The sequence below is a fragment of the Archocentrus centrarchus genome, chromosome 1 (genome assembly GCF_007364275.1).
Source record: "Archocentrus centrarchus isolate MPI-CPG fArcCen1 chromosome 1, fArcCen1, whole genome shotgun sequence".
Classification (NCBI taxonomy): Eukaryota; Metazoa; Chordata; class Actinopteri; order Cichliformes; family Cichlidae; genus Archocentrus; species Archocentrus centrarchus.
Window position 1 is genome coordinate 7,686,369 of NC_044346.1, and position 26,499 is coordinate 7,712,867.

At 41.6% G+C, this 26,499-nt stretch overlaps 1 protein-coding gene across 3 annotated transcripts in view; it reads left to right on the forward strand.

Moving 5' to 3' along the window:
* The window catches only part of pdgfba (platelet-derived growth factor beta polypeptide a), a 42,278-nt gene extending 18,080 nt beyond the window's left edge, over positions 1–24,198 (forward strand). The window contains exons 1-8 of one of the 3 annotated variants that reach the window (XM_030739067.1): positions 10,125–10,980; positions 18,027–18,129; positions 20,128–20,193; positions 20,304–20,500; positions 20,928–21,171; positions 21,829–22,086; positions 22,781–22,917; positions 23,158–24,198. In XM_030739067.1, coding sequence (XP_030594927.1) covers positions 10,909–10,980; positions 18,027–18,129; positions 20,128–20,193; positions 20,304–20,500; positions 20,928–21,171; positions 21,829–22,086; positions 22,781–22,908 — 1,068 coding nt within the window. In that variant the 5' untranslated portion in view covers positions 10,125–10,908 and the 3' untranslated portion in view covers positions 22,909–22,917; positions 23,158–24,198. Of the gene's footprint in view, positions 1–10,124; positions 10,981–18,026; positions 18,130–20,127; positions 20,194–20,303; positions 20,501–20,927; positions 22,087–22,780; positions 22,918–23,157 lie in introns of those variants that run through there. The other 2 variants (XM_030738895.1, XM_030738978.1) reach the window with 2 other exon arrangements.
* The last annotated feature ends 2,301 nt before the right edge of the window (positions 24,199–26,499 follow it).

The following is a 26,499-nucleotide window of genomic DNA, read 5'->3' on the forward strand; positions in this document are numbered from 1 at the left end:
CTGGTCAGATGACTGTTGCGTGGTCTTTCTCTGAGCAGCCTCACAGCTTCTGTCTAAGATCAGTGATTGCTCAATGATTGCTGATTCATAAATATAACAAAGCTACTCTTATGAAGAGATATTTCACTACAGCACAAAAACAGTTAATTTTCTTTTTTTCCCCCTTTTAATTAAAGCACAGCTCTTTACACAGGCACGTGGAGAACCAGCAGCTGCTACTGTTTTCTGAGCGATAAAACCACAATCCATCTTCCAAGTCTGTAGAGGTTATAAACATTTGATACTTCAATTCAATTTGATTTATATAGCGCCAAATCACAACCAAACAGTCACCTCAAGGTATTTTATATTGTAAGGTAAAGACTGTACAGTAATGCTTAGTCAAGGGATTGCATGCTTTAAACCCATTGCAATTAGTTCCTTACTGGAGTTGGCAGAGGTGTTACATTTGATATGATGTTACTTTTATTTTTCCTAAAACTCACGCTGCTGAGTCAGCTTAGGGGGCACCCAGATTTGAACTGGGGACCTGTTGATCTGCAGTCAAATGCTCTACCACTGAGCCTGGAGTGGTGGCCTAGGGGAGAAGAAGAGGGTTCGTCACTGAGAGGACCCTGGTTCAAATCCTCGGGCTGGCATCACTGTGGGTCCCTGAGCAAGCCCACCCCCCCAGGTTGCTCCCCGGGCGCCCTTTGGCTGCCCCCTGCTCCATGCTGTGCTGTGTGTACTACATACTCCATGTGTGTGATGGGTTAAATGCAGAGAATGAATTTCACTGCATGTAAATGTATGTGACAAATAAAGCTCTTTCTTCTTCTTCTTCTTCTATACCCCCATCTGTGACAGCAAGCTACATGAAAACTTACAAACTACTCATATTTCCTTTTTCAAGCCACTTTATCACTCAGGACTTTAAAGAAACTGTTGATGCCTCCTATAAGAGTAGCCAGACTACTCTTATAGGAGGCATCAACTAGCAGTAAAACGTTCTACCACTGAACTACAGTGTGATTAAAAAATAAATAAATAATTAACAAAGCAAACACATGAGGCTATTAAATATTGAAACTACACTCTTAACAGGCACACCTTGTATAAAACTGGCACAGCTGGTGAGGCAGGACCAGCACAGCAGTTCATTAACCAAGAACAGCAGAAATGTCAGGCCTGATAAACTGTGCACAGGTGTCTGATCATCACAGTTCATTCAGCGGGGCAGCTTTGTTCACTCATAAAAAGCAGGGAGTGGACTGAAGCAGCACATTTGATAGGAGTTTTTAAGCAGTTCAGCTGGTCTCAGATGATTACATGGAAAACACAAGGCTTTCATTGTGATTATGGGATTAGAACGAGAGACTGAAGTGGAATATATGGATAGACACACCAAGAAACACTTGGTGGAAACAATTGTCTTGCAGTAATGCTGCTGAGTGCAGAGGAGAAGAAGAGGAACATAATGAAAAGCTGATCAGGAGGATGTAGGTTAAAAAAAAAAAATAACAGATAACAACACTGGCAGTGATGATGATGGTGACACGGACCGTTTCTGCTCAGCCTCCCATGATGGAAATCACACTCACGCTGTCAGGTGCTGTGGATAAAAGCAAACTGCACATATGCGTCAATAGAGATGTCATGTGTTTATTACTAATCAAGGAACACAACAGGTCTGTATAAAAAAAGACAACAACTGCATCCGCTGTTGCTAAGGCAGTGAGGGAAAATGTTCACTGCATTTCTTCCTTTTGTTTTTTTGTTTTTTGTAATAGCCAAGACGACCAATTACCACACAAGGAGGAGATTGGACACACACACACGCACACACACACACACACACACACACACACACACACACACACACACACACACACACACGCAATCAGAATATATTGTACCAGTGTCGTGTAATCTCATGTTAGATTAAGTACAAAACGTGACAATTCACATTCACATATTTGACACTGACATGTCAGATATGCTGCTGGCCAGCACAGGGATTAGCTCGGTCTCCTGGTCTGATGCTTTTGGCTGGCTTTGCATGTCCCTGTGCCGTGTGAGTTCTCTGGCACAGTGCAAAGCCATGCTCATTAGGTAAACTGGTGATTCTAAATTAGGTGTGGTTGTGAGAGTGAATGGTTGTCTGTCTCTCTGTATTAGCCCCGTGATAGACTGGTAGGCAGTGCAACAAAAAAATGGGTGTCCCAAGGAGAAACATAAACCCTTTTGCTTGATTTGAGGAACCTTCCATGTCTTTAGCCTCAAAATGTGAGGTTTATATGTACAGCACGATGACTGCCAGGGAAATTTGTGTGCAGTAAAGTTATGAAACCATAGTAAAAGCAGCGCAGCCTCTCAGGGAGCACACAGATTTGAACCAGGGAGCCTCTTGAACTACAGTCAGGTGCGCTTTCCCTGTACTATACCACCTCTCTGCAGCAGGCTTACAAGAGAGAATGATCTACAGTACATTTTCTCACCCTTGACTTGTTTAATTTCACCACTAAGGGCAACTGAGCTTTATATGAGTTTTGTTGCTGAATTGTCAGTGTTACCCGCACTGGGGTGGGTTATGTTCACTGTTTCAGTTGGTTGTTTATAGCCCAACATTTTCAAAAATTCGCTTCCTGATAATAATCTCTCAGTAACAGAGATGCTTAGATTGGAAACCATGTTCTGTGTGGAGTTATTTTTGAAAAGCAGTGTGCGTGCTCCGTCGGCTCTTCCTGTACAAAGAGAAGGCGGTCCTCTGCATTTCACACTCACGGACCTTGTGACAGCCGTATTCCACGGCTGCTTCACACTCGCTGCCTCGTTGTGCCGTTTGCATATTTAGCTGCTCTGTTTCACTTCCCCTGCTGTTGATGATAGGAAAACACACAACAATACAGCTGTGAGGCAGCTGCCCTCCCTCTCTTTTCCTCTCCCCTCAGCATCCCCCAGCCTTTTTCTCCTTCCTGTCTTGCTTTGACTCAGTGGTCTTTCATTCGCTTTGAGAAAGAAACTGTGACGTGATTCTCAGAGCTGTGACAATGTCAGTGGGTACTCATGGTTTTTCCAGATCACACTTAGTATTTGATTAACACCGATTCAAATACAATGTAAGCCCCCAAAATAGAATAAGAGCCTGTAAAACCTAAATGAAGACCTGGAAAAAAATACCAGACATGACTCAGACTCACAGTGTTGTAGTTCTTTGTACTTCAATCTTCCACTGAAGTTACTTTATTCTGCTGTTTAAGGCGCACTGGAATCTACAATAAACTGCTGCTCATTTTCAAAAGGATGTGCAGCAGGTAAGGGTGATTAAGGATAGAGATGGAAATGTACAATGAGTGAAGAGAGTGTGTTGTGAAGATGGAAAAAATATTTGGAGGAGCTGATAAATGAAGAAAATTGGAGAGAGAGGAAGATGGGTGGAGGAGAGTTAGTGAATAAAGAAGCGTGGAAGATTAATGAGGAGGAAGTGAGGGCAGCTATGAAGAGGATGAAGAGTGGAAAGGCAGTTAGGCCAGATACATGCCTGTTGAGGTATGGAGATGTGTGGGACAGAGAGCAGTGGACTTTGTGTCAAGATTGTTTAACACAGTCATGTAGAATGAGATTGAATTGAATTGAATTGAATTGAATTGAATTGAATTGAATTGAATTGAATTGAATGATGCCTGAGGAATGGAGAAGAAGTGGCTGAATTAATTTTCAAGAACAAGGGTTGCAGAGCTGTAGGAGTTGCACTGTGTCTTTGTGGCTGTAGAGAAAGCACATGATAGAGTGCCAAGAGAGGAACTGTGGTACTGCATGAAGAAGTCAGGAGTGGCAGAGAAGTGTGTGAGACTGGTGCAGGACAGGTATGAGGACAGTGAGACAGTGGTGAGGTGTGTGGTAGGAGTGACAGATGGGTTCGAGGTGGGGATGGGCTTGTATCAGGAATTGTCTCTGAGCCCCTTGTTGTTTGCAATGATGATAGACACCTTGACAGTTGAGGTCAGGCAGGAGTCTCCGTGGATGCTGATGTTTCCAGACAACATTGTGAGCTTCAGTGAGAGTGAGGAGCAGGTGGAAGAGAGCCCGGAGAGGTGGAGGTATGAACTGGAGAGAAGACGAATGAAAGTCAGGAGAAGCAAGACAGAATACATGTGTGTGAAAGAGAGGGAGGTATAACAGTGAAGACGCAAGAGTAGAAGTAGTGAAGGTGGATGTGTTTAAATACCTGGGGTCAACCAACCAAAACAATGAACAGAGAAAAAGGCAATTAAAGAAGACAGTGCTGTGGCAACCCCTGAAGGGGGCAGGCAAAAGAAAAAAAAGTCTTTGCTCAGTTATTCATTTCATCATCAAATTAAGTTTTCTGCATGAATTTATTACCCTTTAACTGTAAAGGTCAACTGGATCTACACCATTGCCTATTCAGTACCTCCAAACACCAGATTTGCAGGGGTGTTACCGACATGTTGCAGGTGGCAATCATCAAGAATTTAGTTTAATTAGTCAGAAAATTAGTCTGAGAAGTACAAGTAACTACAAAAGGGTTCTGCCGAATATCTGGTTCCTTTTGGGCAACAGAGACAGCCTAAAAACTAGTCTTACTGGTTAAACTAAGTCATATGGTGTGAAAGAGTGTCAAACCAATTCAAGTCAAACACCATACATGAATGTTGAATTTCTAAATAACCCTGCTGATAGTAATGTGCCAAAGAGCTGAGCTTCAGCATCATGAAAGGAGGTGAAACATTTACATAAAACCTGAAAGGATGTGGCAGAATAGGAGAGTGGTCCTTGTAACTGAACAGGAACAAGACTAAGTTTCAGGTTCACTTCAATCCATGCATGTAAAACTGTCAGTTTTAGACAAAATAATGTTAATTCAGAAATCCCAAATCTATCTGGATGAGGCCCAAAGTTGCTGAGGGACATTTTCTTGTAAGCATGTAGTGCAGAATCCTTTGATTTGTTAGTAAAATTAACTATATTATTGGAGAGATAATTGGATTAAAAATACTCCTGAGACAATGCCTGGCAGGGCCCCAGTGGCCCCCACCTGTCACCAGCCATGGGCTTAAAAACAGTAATTCAACAACAACAACAACAACAACAACAAAAAACTTTTTTGTCTGCTACCTGAGGAAAAACAACAGATTTTACTAATTTGGGCATGCTGATTCCAAACATGCAAACAGAATTTCTCTAGCACGTCAGGATGTTGAGTTATGTAGCTATGCCAATAAATGCCAATCGCCAAACTTGACGTCAATGATTTTGTTAGAAAATTACACCATGAACATACAACTGGTGAAAAAAAGACACAGATGGGGTGCCAGCATAGCTCAGGGTGTGAGCAGGCGCCCATGTGTGCCGCAGATTCGAGTCCCGGCCTGTCGCCATTTGCTGCGTGTCTTCCCCCATTTCTCCTCCCTGCTTTCCTGTATATCTCCACTGGAAAACTATCAAAAAAGGCCAAGAGAAAAGAAAATCAATCATATGAGGAATCTCAAACTAATACAGTTCACAATTAGTCTGCCTAAACAGTTCAGAAGTGTGACAGACACTTGCCCTTTGTGCTTCACAGAAGTTTCACGCTGTAGAAACCAGCAGCAGTCACCCATCATGTTTGTGTTATAGCCCCACTAGTACCTGGTCCCCATTTCAGAGATATCTTGATGGAACCCAAATTGGGTGGAAAGAAGTCAAGATGAGAGTGAAGGAAGTGAAGCTTAAGTGACATTCTGCAACCCATGTGTTCGAAGGATACGAGCACGTCGTCAACTAGTTCTTCATAGTTTGTGGCTTTATGGTTGCCCAAGAAATTCTGAACCACCTGAACAAATGATTCCCACACTCTTCATTCAAGCTTAGATGGAAAGTCTTTGCCTCTGATAAGCTCACAGGCTTGGGGTCCATCAAATATCCCAGTTTTAAGCTTGGCATCACTTTGGACGGCCCCAGAAACTCTATTCCATCACTTGATGTAGCACTAAAACTTTGTTTTTATCTATTGACAGATCAAAACAGTCACTATAAGAAACTGCAAATTTCTGGCACTGTTGATCCTCAATATTGGCAGTTAAACTTCAGTTGATATCATTTTAATGGCCATATTTGGATTCAGCACCCCAGAATCACCCCAATTATTGTTAAATTCTGTTCAGTTTTAAAATTAGAAAATCTTAGCACACTCTACATTTGCGTGAGAAGCGCCAGTACAGCAATACACACATGTGCAGAACTCAAGAACCTGACATGCTAGAGAAAGTCCAATTATAGATTTGGAATCGGCATACCTGAAATGCCTTCTATCAGGTATTTTTCAAAGAGCAGATATTCAGTGATCCTTAAATACTCACAGCAGGGTTTAGTTTCCCACCTTTTTCTTCACTGTGACCTCACTGGAAACAGCTGTTACCCCAAACAAAAGAGAATGATAACTGTATTATTTTAAAAAATAATTTGTATAACATAAATAGGCCCACAACAACAACCCACAGGATCAACTTTTTGCTTTATCAACTTCAGGATCATCCTTTGCTGTGTTCCACAAGATGAACTTTTGATCCTCTGGGATGTAGCAAATATAAATAAAAATCAAAGATTCAACAAGCCCTAACTGAGACAGCTCGCTGAGGCAGCAGCAGGACAAACTGCCGATGCTGTGTGTTGTCTGACATGTGTTTGAACCTTGGTAGGAGTGCAGCATTTGTTTGCGTCATTCTACAACTGGCCGTGGTGAAAGAGGAAGTCGGCAAAAGGAGAAGGGGGATGAAATTTCCCCTATTAATTAGATAAGGATATTGGACAGGAAGTTAATTAATGCTCTTACACAGACTCGCATGTGCAGCGAGGTTTAAAAAAGGAAAGAGAGGGCGAGAGAGAAAGGAAACAAATGGTAAGACAACCTTCAAATGGTTTGACCCAGACATGCAGTTTGACTTGGACCAACTTGATACGAGCTGCTTTTAAGTAAATTTGACTGCCTGAAACCTCCTTTGATGACTTCTCTGTTGGCTGTGGTCAGAGGAAAAGAACGAGTCTTTTCCCCCCTTTTTGTCTGATCTCATTGTTTCTGAAAGTAAGTGAATCTGGATCCCCCTGTAAACACATTTATCTGGGCTCCATCTTAACACAGAATGAACATGCATGAAAAACAAGTTGCATCCTGACTTGTTCAAGAACTATTTGCTGTATGTTTAGCGTTTAGGCCTAGCTGACAATTAGGAGTACATCAGACTTGAGGCAAACAGCTTGAATTGTTTTCAGAACCAGAACTTACAGGTCTGTACTGAACCTATCCTACCCTGGAGTTTAAGGTGAAAAACCAAGGGGGAAACCTTTGGGGATGAAAAATAAAGAAAATGCAGGAGTGTAAAAAAAGCTGCAGTACCTCACGTAGCCACTTGGGGCTGGTTCCAAAAGCGAGTCATTCCCCACAGACTCGCTTCTTAAAATGCACAAGTTTTTGCCTGTGTGTGAGTGCGTGTGTGTGTTTTTGTACATCGGGGATATTTCTTGTTGCTCTTGTTGTTGGACTAAAATTAATTCTAAGCTGTTTGAATCTCTTATAATTGAATTGTTGACATTTTTCATCCTGTTTAATATCACAGTGATTTACACAGAGATACCTTGCAGACATGCTAGCGGAACCCTGCCACTCAAATATGACTGCATCCAGATTAAACAAAATCATGACAGCCAAAACGGTAGTATGTAACTAATGTGTTATATAACACAAAACATGGGAATTCCAATGTTAAAAAAATAAATAAATAAAAGACAGTTTCTACTCAGGAGGTAGCATATAATGTTTTATCAAGTACCAAACTATGGCTCTTTTATGTGTACACACATTTAAAGGGGTACTTAACACATTTTACACAGGCACATGTTAAACCTATTAAAAAATAAATTAAATAAACTCTGTAACAGCTCTTAAAAACTTTGAAAAACTGGCATCAGTGATGTTATCTCTTAAAGTTTAAGTTTAGGCTTTCAGGCAGAAACGGAAAAGTGTTTTAACACAAAGCACAAGTAAAAAATTTGTCAGCACTGATTTTGTGTTTCTTGATTGTGATCATTAATTTCAAAGATCCACCACAGAGCTACATTTCTTCAGTTGTTTAAGAGACATTAATAACCGTTCTTCGCTTTTGTTGTTTTTCTTTCATTATCTCATCAAAATAACTTTGCAGGTGTGCTTGTGCTACCCCTGGCTTTTAGAGGACTCAAAAACTACAGCCTATATTCACACATCTGTGTCTCCCTGTGTCACGGACAGCTGTGCAAGCTGCGGATGTACTCGTCATTAGTTCACCTGCTCAAACACATGCGAACATGCGTTGTTCGTGCCCTTCCTCTCCGACATACCGGGAATTCCGTGCTGAACCTTGAGAACTCACAGCAAGCAGCACTGTAAACCAGATATGCTTTCAAGCTGTCACACACGCACACACTGCGCTCATAATTACATTTGAGAGGTCACACTTCATCCTGTCAGTGGCAGCAGAGTGATCCCACAGTCTGCCAATTTGCATGTGTGTGTGTGTGTGTGTGTGTGTGTGTACGCATATGTGTGCATGTGGTCCAAGAATAGCTAAAGAGGGATGCCTGCTTCCTCTGTCTTCCCTCAGCAGTGAGGAAGAATCTAATGTGACCATCAGCTTCCACGGGGCTCCTTTCAGCCATGACCCCAAAGTGAGCTTCCCGGAAAACATTCACTGTCTGCTGCATGAGCGCATTTGTCTTCAAGTCATTGAGCTTCTCAGCTCAAAACAAAACACGTTTCCCCCACAGAACAGGATGACATTTTACAGGCCTGCCAATAAAATAAAGACAAACATGAAAAACACACTGATAAAAATATGTCTCTGTTCCCCAGACCAATATAAAGGTGGTTCACCGCTCATTGCAGTCCTTTCTTTTCATTTAGAGAGAAACATGTCATAATAGTGTGTCTTTAAGGCTTTGTACTAAAATATAATATAACCCTCACTACTACTTTTAGATATTCAAAGTGCTGACGGCTTATCTCAGCAGGCTGACAATAATTTGCCTTCAGTTTTTTGCAAAACATAAAGCTCATGAAAGCATGTTAAGAATCAGCATGTTGTGATATTGCAGTGGTGCGTGCAGCACAAAGCAATACGTTTTGCATAATTTGTACATTCTTAAATTCTCAGTAGAGCAATACTTCTGTATTAGTAGTTTATTAATGTGTTTGTAGTCTGAAAGACAATCCATCTTAATCTTGGTGGAGTTCACCTTGTCTAAACAACTGAAGCAGCGCAGTCAGTGCAGGGAAGTGCTTTCAAAATGCAGTCAAGGGATATTTCTGGACTTTGTTTGAGTTTGTTTTGTCTTGTTTGCTACACCACCACCACCACCACCACCATTCAATCCAAACTATAATCCAACCAGATTACAGCGAATGCTTAGACTTTTCAGTAAAACTATTTGTTTCAGCTCTGACTCAAAACTTTGTAAAACAAGCTGAATTTCCTGATGATGTAACACACATTCAGCATTTTTTTTACTACATGTAAATTGGATAAAAATTATCTTGACAATATTTAACATTCTTCCTCATAATATGCAGGAATTTCTCTTGTCTTTCTAATACTTTTAGAAAGACAAGAGAACACATTTACATCTTTAACCAAGATAAATGCTGATAGAAATGAATATGTAATCAATTCTACTCCAGACTTTCCCTTTAAGAGCGCCTACGGGCGCTTTGGTTTCCTCGTAACTAATAAGAAGGTGACAAGACGAGAAAACCGAGGCCCCGGAGCAAATTTTACGACTACGATCAATTTCCCAACGTGAAGATATAGACTTCCGGAGGTAAACTTTCAAAATAAAATGCATACATAGTTTATATTACAAGATTATAACACTGTGTCTTAGAATTTAGTGAAAATGTGATTTAAGTGCATTTACATGTAAAATATTAGTATACTACAGCAAATTCGAGACTTTATGACTCCCAAGAAAATGAATCAGTTGTTCTTTAAAAATTTAAAGCAGACAGTTTCCGGTATGTATCCATCCCATCCTTCTAGCTTGATTATTAAACTTCAGGCCCTGTTTCTACTACAAAAAGCGACTCACCGCTCGAGTCGCAATCAGAGAGGAGAGGCGCGAGGTGGCAAGAACAAACTGATCCAGCGGATGAACGAGAAAATGCCCGGAGGAAGAACCGACACGCAGCCAAGCACGAGATGTTCAAGAGCCGCTACCAGTGAGAAACACGCTTAGACGTAGGATTTGCAGTGAAATAAACCGCGCTGGGATGAGAATAAGCTGACTTTTATTTTACAGCAGAGTCCAGAGAATTACGCATGACGCGCAAATCCAAGGTGAACCAACTTTTACGCATGACCCTTTGGAGTTTGTGGGGTTCAAAATGTGACCGCGAAGTTGCATTGTTGTTACCTGTAACTGCGGTTTTGGAACAGGAACTTGCAATTTGATCATTTTTACTGGATTTTTGTCCGGAAAGTGGAAGAATCAAACACCTTGACACACGCGCACGAATATTTGCATATTTGTAGGACGTTATTTGGACTGTCTCTTGCATTACATACTGATACAACGGGAACTGTGTGGATGCACTTTTCTTGTTTCCCAACACCCTGCGCTGCGCACTTCTCGCACTGTGCTACCCTTGACGTCTCCTGAGTTTTCCAAAAAAGCGATATGGACAGAGTCAGACGTCTGGCCTGCGTGTGAGTCACCGTGAGCAAACATTTGGACAAACGGCGCTTATAGGCAGTGACACATTTGTGGGTATTTAACAGTGAGTGCTTTGCACAAGGGGTCAGCACACGACACCGGGACGACGCTCGGTGCAGCTGGGGGATTGGACGCCGAAGTGCTAAATGCCCAGCCGGTCGCTTGCGGCTCCTCTGGCTGGGCGGCAACATGAGGTCCTGGGTCCTGGTGCTGCTGCTGGCTGCGCTTTTAGTGGCCCGTCTCCGGCTCGGCAGCGCTGAGGTAAGACTGTGAGACGTGCCGGTAAACGTTTACGAGAGGACCTTAACACACATGGAATAAAAATCAATATAGTCATACTGGTGTTTTGAGGATGGTGGACATAGTGAAACTGTGGCCAATAATACGAAGGAAGCAATCGCTCAAAATGAATTTTTATATAAAATTTGTATTTTTTATTTGTTATAGCATAACTTTTGTCAGTTTTAATTGCTTAAATATATATTTCTGCGTCAACAACGGGGAAAATTGGTTGCTTTTAGGCTGCCTCCACTACATCCATGAGACATCCAGAACACACTGAGACACCTACAAAAGATCATCATTTTGAGTCCATTAGCTCTTAGATGTTTTGGATGGGGCTGGCAGGGATATCCTTCCCTCTGCACAGAGTGCTGTTCTGATCTATACTAACCTGAGAATACGGTTGTCCAAAGGTAGGATTAAATACCAGTGAACATTAAATACCAGTGAACATAATCAAAACGGTTGTGAGTTCGTGTTCACATTAGTCACATAATTATAAGACAGCGTGAATTCTTGACTTGTGAGTAAGAAACGTTTGACATACATTATTCCCTGAGGTGGTTCCACAAACTGTGAGTGGATGTTTACTATTACAGTTTTACGTGGAAAGCAAAAGAAGAAATGCACAGTTTGTGTATAGATGTGACAGCCTGTACATGAATCTGTCATTTATCTCTCTGTGCCTCTGCAGCTTTGCCGTATCTGTTTCTCTCTGCGGTTCATTTTCACGTTTCAAAACGGTGATTCTCCAGAGATGTTTCAAGACACAGTGTCATAGAGGAAGCGGGAAAGCCAGGTTGAGGCAGGGCCTTGGCTAGTGGCCCAGCATCAGGAGTTAAATTAGTCTAAAGCTGGAGCCAAAATCCATCCATCAACATAGCAGTTGTTTTCATTGTCACAGCAAAACACCAAACTGCTGCTGTCACCACACCTTTAAAATCATCTTTCTGCAGATTGGATTGTTTAAGGAGGTCCATGTTTTCAAGCATATATATATATATATATATATATATATATATATATATATATATATAATGGGGTCCTCCTAGACATTTGTAATATTTTAGCTTTTACTCTGAATAAAGGAAGCTTTCAGAACTGAACTGAGGTTCAGGAACTTGCACAAGTGCACTTTGCTTGGAGTTAAATTTGTGGCCATTTAGTTTGTAGGCCAGTCATAAGTATTAGCACATTTCATTAGCTTCATTAGCATTATGAATTTGCTTGTCAAGTTGAGTTCATTTTTCACAATGTTTGGCCCACCCTCTGCAAAAGACATCTCTTGACTGTCTTAGTTTGGCCACATCTGTCAGTGGAAAACACACGTGCAAAGTGTTCAACTACAGGCTGATGAAATAAGTAAAACTGGAAAACTTTATTACAATTTATAATAATTGTTTTTCTATCAACCGTTGTGGGCAGTGCAGTCAACCATTGCTTCTTTTGGATTATGTTGTCAAACATGCACAAGCATGAATGCACGAGTTGTTACCTTTCATTTTCAAATCCACTTAAAAGAAACCGGAGTCAAATACACAAAAGCACTCGTGCATCAGGTCAGACCTCAATTCTTTCATCTTCAGCTGTTCAAATCACAGATGGTGATTGGTGGCCTCTGAACAGGTTGTTGTCTGACTATTGTCTCTGCTGGCGAGCTGAGATGATTTGCTGCTGCCTGTCGGCTTGATCCATTTTACATAAGAACAACAACTAATCTGCCAGGGATTTCATGGACTTTGTGTCTGCGTATTTCTGTGTGTGTGCGTGCACACATCTGGATACGTGACCGGGTGTAGCTGTGCATGTGTTAGCGGACATATGTGCTTGTGTTTTTTGTATTTGTGTGTACTGCAGGGGGGTTATGCCTCTGAGTGTGCATGTGTGTCAAATGGAAAAGTGCAGTGGCACATAAGAGTATTTGTTTGTAAGCCTGGCGTAGTTCATTTTTAGAGGAAAACCATGGGCTGCATAGACTTTCAGCCTTATGTAACGCAGACTAACCATTATAATATTCTACATGAAGAAAATTTAGAAAACACTACAAATATTATAAGCTGTATGTAAAAGATGGCGATTGCCACCGTGATGCCACCGTAGCATTTGAGGACTCAACCTTAGCTTTATGGTTATTACCATTTTGATGTTTCGGTGAAGCCTCTTCAGCGTGCATCATCCTGAAAACATGTTTATTTCTGCTCTAAAGTTGTGTATTTTAACATGGTGCAATATGGACTCACTTTTGGAGCTGGCTTCAAGTGGTCATTCAAGGAACTGCAGCTTTTGGCCCTTCCACTTTTTAGCCCCACAGGCTGTTGCTTCACAGTCAAATAGCTCTCCAGTAAATGGTGGTAGTGGTGTCAGCCTGGAATGCTAATTAATTTTTAAATGGTTACATTAAATTACTAGAACCTAATATAGTGAAGAGGGATATGGAACAGTGCAGCTATTGAACAAGTCTGTTATTTTTTATTATTAATCAGTTCCATTATATTTTTAATGAAATGTTTAAAGTTGCTTGGGTAAAAATGTCCAGGCAAACTCCAAACAAGACTGCAGAGACAGAGAAAAGCAGCAGCTCACAAGTGAGGAGCTGAGATGAAAGACGATCTGTCACTTTTGTTTGACGAGTGATCAGACAGCTGATTAAGCGGTTGTTTCAGCCTTTTTCTTTACTGTGCAAGAAGTTTTCAGAGCATTTTGATTAATTTATTATGCAGTGCGCAAACACAAGATTCACTTATTGTCTTGCTGAAAAACACTACATTACAGAAGGGGCACCTGCTGTAATGCTCAAACCTGTGCAGCTGCAGTCAGTTTGTTCAGTTCTGCTCTTTCTTATTCTTCCCATCTCAGCTCATCTCTTCTCCCACCCCTCTGCTCCCCTTTGTCCTCGTGTTGGCTCTCCATCCATCATCTGTACCCTCATCTCTGCAGCCATGGTTAGAGTGTGTGTGTGTGTGTTTGGTGGGGGATGGCGGGTGTGATCTACACATTCTGCTTGTGTGTATATTTGTGTGAGAGTGAGAGAGTTCTGAGTCCTTCGAGTCTATCGAGTTTATGCGGTAGTAAGTTGGCAGTCTGCCTTATCTTTGATAAAAGGCGGCATGTGTTGTGACACCATGGTGTGATTATGAGTCAGTAGTCATGGATATAGATTTACTGTTATTGTGTGTGTTTACTTTTTCCCTAGTGTGTGTGTGTGTGTGTGTGTGTGTGTGTGTGTGTGTGTGTGTGTGAACAATCAGCTGGCTCCGTAATTACATTCCATTACGTTTCACCTTTCTCCTCAAACATTCCACACTCCAAACTCTTTGCCTTCCAAACTTCCTCTAAGGCTCCATGCAGTGTGTGTGTGTGTGTTCTCGTGAATGTGTGTTTGACCGTAGATCACAACATCCTATAGACACTCATTTTGACCCATAAGCTCAGCCACTCAGCAGAAAATAGATTTATATAAGAGAGGACATTTCAGTGCATTTATGTTTGTGGGAGTTTTTTAGATGGAAAATAAGGAACTGCCGTCTTCTGCTCGCCACCGTTATTAGCTTGTTGTCCTGTTCTTGTTCTTTTTTTTAACCAGAGGTTTGTTGTGTGTCCAAGTGAGAAACAGTGTCCTCTCTGTGCTCTACTCTCTAATTTCTCTGAGAGTGTTTGTGCCTGTATGTGTTTATGTGTGTTTGCAATTAGCACTAGGGCTGCAATCATAGCTTCTTGGATAGTGGAAACAGCCTGTGTGAGTGTGAGTGCGTGGCAGAGCTCGCTGGACAAATTTGGCAGACAGTTAAGTAGTTAAGCATCTGTACATAAACGGGGAAAAGCAGGCAAGGGTGTCTATGTGTGTGTGTGTGTGTGTGTGTGTGTGTGTGTTTGCCTAACTAGGTCAGCCAGTGGCTTGTGAAAGTCATCCAGGTGTCCTGAGCCATCGACGCCCACAAAGCAGACAGAAAGAGACAAAAGGAGAGAAAGCTAAAATGAACATATAGGAGGCTGTGAAATGACAGTAAAAGACGTTTGCAGATCATGCTGCGTCAGAGGGAGGATGGACTTTAAGTAGGTGATCATAATTAGGAAAACATCCAAAAAAAAAACCCCCTGAAACATATATAACAAAATTTAAAAAAAAATACATTTTTGTAGTCTTGCTCATTGAATTGCACAAATATTACAACCAGACATATTAAAAGTAATGATTAATTCATATAGCCACTTAATGTATTTAGTCATATCAGTCAGCCCAGCTGAGAGAGCGTGTTGGTATATTTTCATGATTAAAAAACGGAAAAGTGCTGGGACCTTTCCCCCCAATCCATAGTGACCTCTGAGCCTACTGTTATTCAAGTAGTTTGAGAAGAAACTAAACTACTAAACCACCACTGAACTTTTTTTTTTTTTGAAGCTTTAGAGAATCTTGTCTCGGTGGTAGTCTAGATTTGGCTAAATGCAGGTTCAGCAGTCCAGCAGGCCCTTACCTCAGAGGGTAGGGTTTGAAATCCTTGTTAAGCCAAATGTCAGTATTGACTTCTTTTCAGCCTGCATGAAGCACGTGCTAACAACTGTGGGTGTCTGGTGAGGAAGGCTTATAATGGAGGTGGAAGGTTCTTTATTTTCAAATTTATTAATGTTACCATTATTTGTTTTTTCTAGATGTCAGCCTGCTGCAGCTTTAATACAGGTGTTAGAGACTTCCATCCTCAAAGCTGTTAATTTGAATTTAAGCCCCATTCAAACTGTATTGCAAGTCAAATATAATTACAGAGAAGATCCAAATCTTTGTACTTAGAGTAAACTTAAGAATAGCGGGTACAATGAGTGTTTTCAGGGAAAATAAGTTTTATGTTATTGCCTGAAGAAACCTGAATAGACATATTTCAGGCAACATGACATAAAATAATAGGGAACCACAGGTGCTAGTAACAACATTAATGATGCTTCTGCTCTATTTAGGTGCAGAGCTTCATTTAATGTGATTATTCGCACCTGTATTTATTGTTTCATATTAAAATGGCTGCTTTGAAAGATGCTTTGTTGGTGTCGAATTAGGCTGATCAAAAGTACATTTACTGCCCACTCGAACCGCACAGGAAGAACACGTTTATTAAAGCCGAGAGTGCGCACACTGCTGATGCACCTCAAGTGGAGCATTTCAAGGTTCTACATAGCACCTCATCACAAAGATGGTTTACCATTAAAATCATTAAAAAAAAAAAAAATGCTCAAGTCTGGGGACATTTGCATTGAAGAACAAGGTCCACAAACACGACTGCTGTATCGCACAATAAATAATAAGGAAATAAGTCTGGATTTATATGTATAGCTCACCTGATTAGCTGTGTTTGGAGGAGTGATTCTGACCATGATCATTGCTGCACATGATGATACCCATGAAGCATTAATACCTGCTGTATTGCTTTCATTTTCCCACCTCTCTGTGAGAGTTATCTGCATGCTCCCAACGCTGCCATCGTTCTGGCATGTGACAAAATGAAATGTTATTCCAACTGTTTGGAGATAGAGCCAACCAAAGCAAAATGAGCCGGCAACTTCTGAGTCATTTGCTTTTAATCTTGATAAACCGCATGGGTCTGTCCTTTAAAACAGTCACACTTACTTTTCAAGAAAGCTTAATTTATTATTGCATGTCTTCTCTTTTTTTTAAAAAATCTTTCTTTAAGTGATAATGAGATTTCTTGCATAAGTTCAAGTATATTTTCTATTTTTTGTGTTTTATAACACGTACTGCACGGTTTAGGCTAATAAACTGTAACTGAATTATTAAAAAAAACAAACAAAACAATGGACAGGATCGATATTGAGTGAGGAAAGAAGGAGCAATAGAGGATTTTTTTTTTCTTTGTATTACACTGGGCGCAACAGTGGTCCTTGTGGGTAAACGGGCAGGGAGAGAGTGACAAACACCAATCACCACCATCATTTCCTTTGAAGGAGGAAGTGAAACTGGAGCAAATTTTGACTGGAGATCAAGCACTGAGATATTACACAGCAGCCCTTTTCGTTTTATTTGAATGTTTCACTCGTGTCTCTCTCAGTCTGTGAGTGCATTATTATGCGTTATTTGCAAGTTTCTTCTGCTGTTCCATACATTACAGCCATATTGACCTTTTGGTATTGTGGGAAATGATCACCTAAATTCAAATCGACAGTCCAAATCCTTAAAGCCCAGAGAGCCTATGTGTTAACGGTGTATACGTGTGGTGTTATTTTCCCATGAATACATTCTTTCCTCTACAAAGAGGCCACTCCCTGCTTCTGTGTGAAATAATAACTGTGCCACAGTTCAGGGTTGGGCTCCTGGACTTGAAGCCCAGACTTGACCTGTATTTCCTTCCCAAACAAGACATCGAGCTAACTGGAATTTAAGTATAAGTTTAACCCTCAAACGGCCAATAAAGTTCATGTACCGGTGTTAGAGTAGAGCATGTTTGTGATACAGTATTTAACGCTACATTTCTAACTGAGAAGAAAAACAATGTGTGACGTGCAGATGTGGCTGATATCTCCTAATAAGTAGACATGCAAATTGAGGGAAAAAATTAGCTTAAAGCAGTACTACAATTTTTGCATATCAAAGTCTATTTACAGATCTTAAGGAGTACTTCTTTATCTGCTAACATTTGTTTCTTTGCACAGAACTGTATGAACCTCAAGTCATGTCCCTTAGCTTAACATACCTCAACCTTTCACAAACCTTATTATGTGACAAGGAAGATGATTATGTATTTGTTACAGAAATGCAGATTTTAGAAGCTCAGGCTGCCAATTCAGTAACAGTTAGATCAGCAATTTGTTCAGCTTACATATCAGAGTCTCTTTGGAAAAGATCCTGAACCTCAAAAACCTCATCCTTCCCCAACCCCCTAATAATATGTGTGTTCTATATTTATATAGAATAGTGCTGTATAAATACAGCCCCTTTACCAGGGCTTAGGGCTTACCTCACAAGAGAAGTTGCTTCCAAACACATAATTATGGTTTATTACAAATATCTGTGTTTGTCTCTGCAGGGCGATCCACTCCCTCCATCTCTGGTCGACCTGGTGGGGAACTCTCCCGTCTCCTCCGTGGAAGATCTGAAGTTGCTTCTGCAGCAGGAGACCAATGCAATAGGTACTCATGACCACAACTCCCACACAGACACACACACACACACACACACACACACACACAGAGTAATAACACAGACACGGAGGAGGTAAGCATATGAGTGTATCTACAGAGTCAGGAAGAAATTAGAATGCATAAAGAGAGTAATGTGTATGTGTCAAGACTGTGTTAAGGCAATATTTACCAGACAGCCACAGAAGTGATGAACCAGCTTGATGACAAAGAGAAAGCTAGGGGGAGAGGGTAGCAGTGGCCTTGTGTGTTTGAGAAACTGAAATGGAGAGCGAGGGAGAAGCCTTCAACACAAGGTCACTACATTGTTCTCCTGCTCTGGATTCCTCTCCTGGTTTTGAATTATACATGTTTGTAACAGAAAGACACCCCCCCGGCCATCCCTACGCCTCCACCCCCAAACAGAGTCCAAACTAAGTCGTCCACACATGCAGAGTGACGAGTGACTAAAAAATTAATTATAATTTCATCCTTTAGAGGAATCAAGTCACAGATACATATATTAATAGGCAGCCCTTTGATCGTTCCATAATGCATAAATAACACAGTGACATAATGTCGGCCACAGAGAGGAACCAGCAGAGGGAAGGATGCTCAGAAACAGGACACGAGGAAGTGACTCAAAGTTTGTTTTTACAGTAAAATAAACTTTTTTTTCCTTTTTTGGCTGAAGCTAGTTAGTCTGACTTTTAATTTTATCAAAAGTCTGACATGACGAAATATATGAATGATTCATTTTATCCTTTCTTAAGCAATGCCTCTGTTCAGGTTTTGTTGTTTGGTGTGTCATGGCTCTATGGATGTTGGCACTCTGCTTGGGTCCACACTTAAATAGCCTATCAGCTATTGGATAGATTACCATGGATTCTTTGTTCCCATAGGGTCAACCTTAATGATGCTGGTGAATCCCTGAGTTTTTCTCTAACACTTATGAGGGTTAAAATTTGAGTTTTTTTCTGGACAAATAAGGTACAAAAGTTGTTTGATGCCTTTAAAATGAGTGACGTTTCCATAGGTCTAAACTGTACTTTTTGATTAATGCTAATTATCCAAATGCTGTGTTCATATCCTGTCTGAGGCAATGAGATAATGAAAAAAAGTTGAGTGACTCTTTTGTTATGTGAAGCTGGCATAAACACCATCATGTAAAATACTAAAATGTGTTGTTAGCATAGTTGTTGCGAGCTAAAATTCTAACAATAACAATGCTAACAATGTTAGTATTGTCACTGTTAGCATTTTAGTGAGTGTCCATTAGCATTATGCTGTGCTCACAGATGAGTTTTTGCCCTTTTTTTCCATTTTTCAGTTTCTTATTATGGCTGTGTAAATATATTTACTTGGTTTTCATAAAAACATGAAACTCCTAGCAGTCAGAGATTTTCTGTGAGATGAAATGCCATCAAAATTAGCAGAATTAGCAGAAGCCAAGTGTCACTATATGAACAAAGAAGAAAAGAGTCATTTCTATAATGCATTTAGAAGCAGACAAATGCTCATATAAAATTAGAAATTAGCCTGAGAACAATACGATCTGTTCTCTATCTGGACCAGGCAGTTAATTAAAGCTGACACGCAACTAAACACTTTGTGCATTAAGGTGTTGCACATACACACACAGAGTGACCACATGCAAGCTGCACCAGGGATATAATTAGGACAGTGTGAAACGACGACATATGTGAGAGTGCAAACACACTCTCACAGTTCCATGCATGAGCTATATTTAACAATTCATATCTCTCCTCAACAGTATTCTTGACAGCAGCGAGACAAATTGTAGCAAAAAATAGCCTGATTGTTTTAGTGGAGGAAAAAATGGCTTCCTTTGTGCAATGAACAATGAGCTTGGCTAAAAACTGCCTGAACCCGCCTCACATGTTATACAGATTTGCTTGTGAAAGTGCTTGTTTAATTTTACCCAAGATTACTACTAATTTGCCCTTCTAACTCTCATCCTCTGATCTCTTCTCCTTACTTCTCTTTTAGAAGAGGATGAGGATGAGCATGATATTCTCTCAAACCATACCCAAGGTCGCTACATTAGAAGTCTTGGTAAGTTTCTGCCTTCTGTCCCTCTCATTCTCAGTTTTTTCACCTCTTGCGTTATTTCTACTAAAACTCCTGCCTTCATCCTTGCCTCTGCCCATCCCCTCTACTAACAGTGGACGCGCAGCCGGCCCAGCAGGCGGTCTGTAAAGTTCGAACAGAGGTGATGGAAGTAACGAGGTCTATGCTAGACCGCCGCAACGCCAACTTCCTGCTGTGGCCGCCATGCGTGGAGGTGCAGCGTTGTTCAGGTTGCTGCAACACCAGACTGCTGCAGTGTGTTCCCACAGTCACCTCTAGCAGATACCTACAGGTATGCAGCTGCAATTAATGATTTCAGGGAGTAACTGAGCTCACTTACTTCATTGATGTGGTTAATGCATACTTATGTATCCAGATAATAATATATTAATATTCTAAGATATTAGCCAGTATGAGTGTGATTTTTATTTTATTTCTTTAAGTGACTTTTCTTTAAGTGACATTGTTAATTAACATGCGTAACATGAGACTATGCATGATACTTAGAAAACAGGTAAATCTGCATTTCTTCTTGTTAAACGGAGAAAGCAAGTCTTGACTAGGAGACACCAAATAGCATGAAGATACTAACATGTCTGAGGTCTTTGCTGATCATTGCAAATACCGAACTAAGAGAATTTATTTTCATAATTTGTGGGATTTTTTTAATGATATTGATATTATGCTAATGTTTGATCTCATTCCACCTTTTTTGTCAGGTGATAAAGATTCAGTACATTAACAAGAAGGCCCACTATGAAAAAGCCATCATCTCCGTGGAAGATCACGTCAGCTGCAGGTGCCAGACCCTGTCCTCCTCTTCTTCTTCTTCCACTTCTTCCTCCTCATCTGTTCCCATCACTCGCTCCAACCCCATTCCTGCTCCACCTCCCCCACAACAGCCACTCCCGTCCTCCCATAATCCCTTGCCTGTTCCCCGGCCCGTCCAGCCTTCTTCACCCAAGACTCACACCTCCAAGGCTGACCTACATCGCCACGATGACCTAAAGTACAACCAGCAGCATTACAGTCCTGAGGAGCGTGAGCCGGTGGCAAGGCAGTGGCAGCAGGGCAGTTACACCCAGCTTGTACACTGGACCCAGCCCAGGGTGCATCAGGCACCCAAACATGTGCAGACAGGGGTTCACCAGACAGTGACTGGGATGGTTGGGCCGGTCAGCAGCTGGCCATCTGAAGCGAGGGCGGAACACAGTGTCATGGGAAGTACGCAGCAGGTGGGACACGGGAGCGGGTTTGATGGGAGCAGGGAGGACAGCGGTGTACATACGTCAAACGGTGGTGGTGAAGTGCATCATCCTGATCACGCAAAGAGGCAGCAACAGTTGTTACAGCATCAGCAGAGACAGCAATATCAGCAGCAATATCCGTATCATCATCAGACACGTTATCCACAACAGTACAACCACGGAGGAGCTGAGGATCGAGAGCTGAGGACGCAGTATCGCCTCAATGCTCCCCAATCAGACAGTGCCTACCCCCCTGCCAGCCAAACAGAGCCACCCAAATTTGAAGAAAACCCCACCCTTCCACTATCAACCATCCAGAAAGACTTTGCAACCAGCCAAAAAAATATAGGGGTCAAAAATCACAAACAGACTGAGACTGAAACAGACAGTCAAAAAGAAGGGAATCAGAAGGAGGAAGGCAGCTCAGCCAATAGCGGGAACTTGGCTTGCACAGAGCTGGCCAATCAGGGGAAGAAAAAAGACTCTAACATGACCAGTGAGGATGGTCGCTTAACAGAAGCTGAGAGGAAGCAGAAACTTCTGGAGTTGGTACAGAAGGAACCAGATGAGCAGACTCATCTTCATCAGCTTCATCCTCACCAAAGACCAAAGCCAACCACATTTAAAACAGGTACTGTTCAAATATGTGAGAGCATGTGTCTGTGTGTGGGCTGGACAGCTTTTTGGAGATGTGCTCAGTGTTAGAACAGTAATTTTAGTTTTTAGTGTATGAGAGGACTACTGAAAAGACATATCTTCCAACTTTGCATATTTTGTACACTTGAGTCATGTGGTCAGGATCCACATCAAGATTTCATGGGTTCTTCCTTTACTTGCATGCAATTTGCATGCAATTTAGCTGGTTAGTTTCTGTGTATTTTTGCTGACAGTCAAACAAGCAAATGGGACATAACTCCACCACGATGTAGCCTCGGTAGAGGAATAGGCGCGGGTTTCCAAGGCAGGAAGCAGCTCAGAGTACATGTATGACTAAACAACATGGCCACATGTGTCCTGCCATTCTTCCTCAATCCCCTGAGAGCTGTGCAGTCAGAAGGCTGAATTTCTGACTGTGGGAAAACCTGCAGGCAGCCGCAGGCTTTGTTATACAGGCTTCAAGGTTATCAGGTGCCCTTCAGGGTACAATTGGAGCCACTACACAAGTTCCACACTGTGCATTAATTCTTTATCTCACTTACTTATAGTTTTTAATATAGAAGAAAAGGCTCTCTGTTCAAAGTTGGTCAAAAAAGACTTAAAGCTAAATCTGCAGAAAGTAGTTGACTGATTTCATTTCTGTTTGCTGCCTGTTTTATGTCTTCCAGCTTACTCTACGATGGCTCCCATTTCGCCTTCAGCTCGTAAAGCCCAGTTTCGCTCTGCTTCGCCCCGCCGCAGGAGAAAACACCGCAAACGCATCAGCAAAGCAGCTATGAGAGCTATGATCATGTAAACCTGCAAGGTAAGATCAAGGAGACAGACGGAGCTTTGTAGAAGAGAGAGAGAATGTTTAACATTTACTTCCATTAATAACATGTGAAGCCTAGCATACAGACATAAAGAAACAGGAATTGGTAAAGGTGAGGAGAAACTTAAGACTTGGGAATATGTGTTGGCAACACATCCTATAAGCCAAGGGTTATTAGCTAAATAATATATCAGTGTAGACAAAAAGTTGACTGTGCTTCTGTTTTCTTAACAGGAAGCGGTAAAGCTAACCAAAAGATTTCAGCCCGAAACATTGCTCCAAAGGAAATGGAGACACAAGAAGAGTGGGTTTCTTAAACGTCGGACAGTCCAGACTCGTACTGAGGACTGAGAGCTGAGGGTGCCAACGGTTCTGCTGTTTTCAATGGATGGCTTCACACAAAGTCACCTGCTCCAGAGATGCCACAGACCGTCCAGCGTTAAGGATTTTATAAAAGTGCAATCAAATGAACTCTGCGGACTAGAGGGTGTTTGACACACTAAGCACCAGATTTCATTTCTTTGAACCACAAATCCAGCTGATGTGGACTGATAAATGGAAGTGTGTCAGGTGCTGAAACAAGGCTAGACTGGTGGTCTCTACCTGCAGTTTGCAGCCATTGACTGGCTGTTGCAACTCATTTGACCTCTGCCTTGTTGTTCATCAAATGGAGAATCTGACTCTGACTTTGGACTTGGAAGTCAGTGTTTGGGGCTCAGAAGTGGAGAACTGGATTTCTACACTGGGATGATAACTGGAAACTGCAGAGTGCAGCTCAGGCCTCAATGCCAAACCTTACTGTTATCCTAAAATGTCTAATGTTATCTAACACTGGAGTAGCCATACACTGACCATACTACACTGATTTTAGAAAAGTGCTGTACTGTGTACTGTAGCTAAGTGTTCTGGAAAATATCAATAACCTGCTCATTTTGTACTACTGCCAGATCAAAGTGGAATGGAATAACAACTAAATGCCTGCTTAGATATCCTGCTATGAATATCCACATTAAAGCAAGTCTTACAGACCTGGCCTTGTAGAGATCGCTGTGAGCCAGTTATAGCCAACACTGTATTGTATAAACGCTTTTAGAAAATGATCTCCATGAGGAAAAACAAAAACTTTATTTCTTAACTTATTTTAAAAAAGGAGGCATGTGAAGCCCTCTGGTTCTCAAGTGTAATTATTGTTGTTTGAGATTATAATTATTGGTTGTACAACTGTTACTGTAATGAATGTTATTTTTAATATAAAATAAAAATATTGAAGGAAAATTTTGCTTGCAGTTCTCTGTTTGCATTTGACTGTTCATGAATACATACGTCTTTAAATGGATGTAAATGCATGCTCGGTACAAGTGCATGTTTATATGCATGCTCAGCTGTGTACATGCACTTGTAAATTAGACTAAACAGTTAATCTCCACCCTATGACTGCACGTCCTGCAGCTCTGTCATGCAAAGCAAGGCAGGGGTCAGCAGAAATGTCTGGTTGTTACAGCAACTCATGGACGGACATGTCAACAGAGCAGTATCGTATGGTGAAAGAGAGACGAGGGAGGGAGGGTGTCAGTGCAGGAATGGGCCGAAGATGAACGACGGGGAGCGAGAGGGTGAAGGCTCGGCTGGGGGTGGAATGGAGCCGAAACAGCATCGGAGAATTAACAAGAAGAGAAAGACAGCTGGAATGCAAACAGAAAAAAATGGCAATATGGGTAATAAAATAAATGACTTGTACAAATATGCAATGTGGAAAATATGATGAGTAGAGACAGGAAGATGGAGGCTTGTTTCAAAGATAATTTAAAAAAGAGGCAGCTTAAATATCATTCTCTTCTGTAACGGGGGTTTCCCCTGCAAAGCTAATTCGGTCAGCAGATTCTCTTCAAGTGTGATGACTCAGCAGGACTTGACCTGCATAAACACTTCATTACAACCTAAATGTTGCAAATTCGCCTTGGAGATTGGCAATTGTACATCAAAGTCACTGTCCTCACCATTTTGGTAAAATTAATGTTATCAAGTTTGAAGATTATTGTGTTTAACTATATTTATTGTAGTAATAAAGAAGTGAAATGGCAAGGGAAAAGGCAAAGTCTTCCTTTAAGACAGCTGGACATCAAGTAAGCCAGTACATTCCCAGTTATACCACAGGGTGTACTTCATTGATTGTAATCATGATAGTTCCTAATTGAAGTTCCCTCCCACTCAGTCACCAGCATAACTCGGTGAAGTCATAGTTGTGGCTATGGAGGCTCTCTAAGGTAAGGAGTAGGGAAAAACAACACAAGCTTTGGGAAGCCTTCACCTTTCTCTGTCAAAAAACAGGAACTTCCAGTCAGCATCTACGACAGTACTACTGAGATGGATGTATGAAGATCACCTGCAGGAAAATGCATCTGTTCAGTTTTAATTTCACTCAGACATTCATGATATTCACTATGTCATGTTATTCTTTTCTACTTTCTTAGTAATCTTTATTACAGCAAAAAGTGCTATGTATCCATCCATCCATTTTCTTCCACTTACCCTGTTCGGGGTCATGGGGGGGCTGGAGCTGTCATAGGGCGAGAGGCAGGGTACACCCTGTAAAGGTCACCAGCCGGGCTAACACAGAGAGACAGACAACCATTCACACCTACGGGCAATTTAGAATCACCAATTAATCTAACCCCAATAACTGCATGCCTTTGGACTGTGGGAGGAAACCAGAGTACCCAGAGGAAACCCACGCAGACATGGGGAGAACATGCAGACTTCACACAGAAAGGCCCGGGCCAAGGTGGATTCAAATCCAGACCTTCTAGCTGTGAGACACAGTGCTAACCACCATAGCCCTATGCCCTAATGCTGCGTATATTTAAATGAATTTATGTTTAGCATGTGTAGCCTATTCAGGTTGCACAGGTAGTCCAGCAACTCGGGGATAGTACATCCATTCAATGCCATCACAAGAAAGTTTTCTGAGAAGTAGGAGCACTGTGCAGGACAGGTGTGCAATGGGGAACAGGACGAGCACTGCCAGAGCCCTACAGAACGATCTCCAGTGGACTACACATGTGCATGTTTCTGACCAAGCTGTTAGAAACACTCCACAAGCCTGACATGAAATCCTGACATCCTTTAGTGGGACCTGTGCTGCACAGCCCTGCACCATGCACCATCAACTGGCATTCGCCAGAACACCTGAACAGCCAGGTCACCTCATTCTCTTCACAGATGAGAGCAGGATCACACTGAAGACTTGTGACAGACGTCAAAGAGCCTAAAGATGTTGTGGCAAATGTTGATGCTTCCTGGAACATGATCCAGTGTGACCAGTTAAACAGTATTATCCAATGTGCTATCCAAAGGCACCCTGACTGCTGTTATGGGGATGAAATTGTCAGACCTTATGCTGGTGCAGTACAATGGCTGGCCTCATGTGTGTAAGTGTGTGGGCAATTCCTCGATGCTGAAGACACTGATACCATTGGCTGACCCTCACTTTCCCCAGACCTCAATCTAATTGAGAACCTCTGGGACATTATGTATCGTGTGTCCAGCACCACCAAATAGAGCCACAAGCTGTCCAAG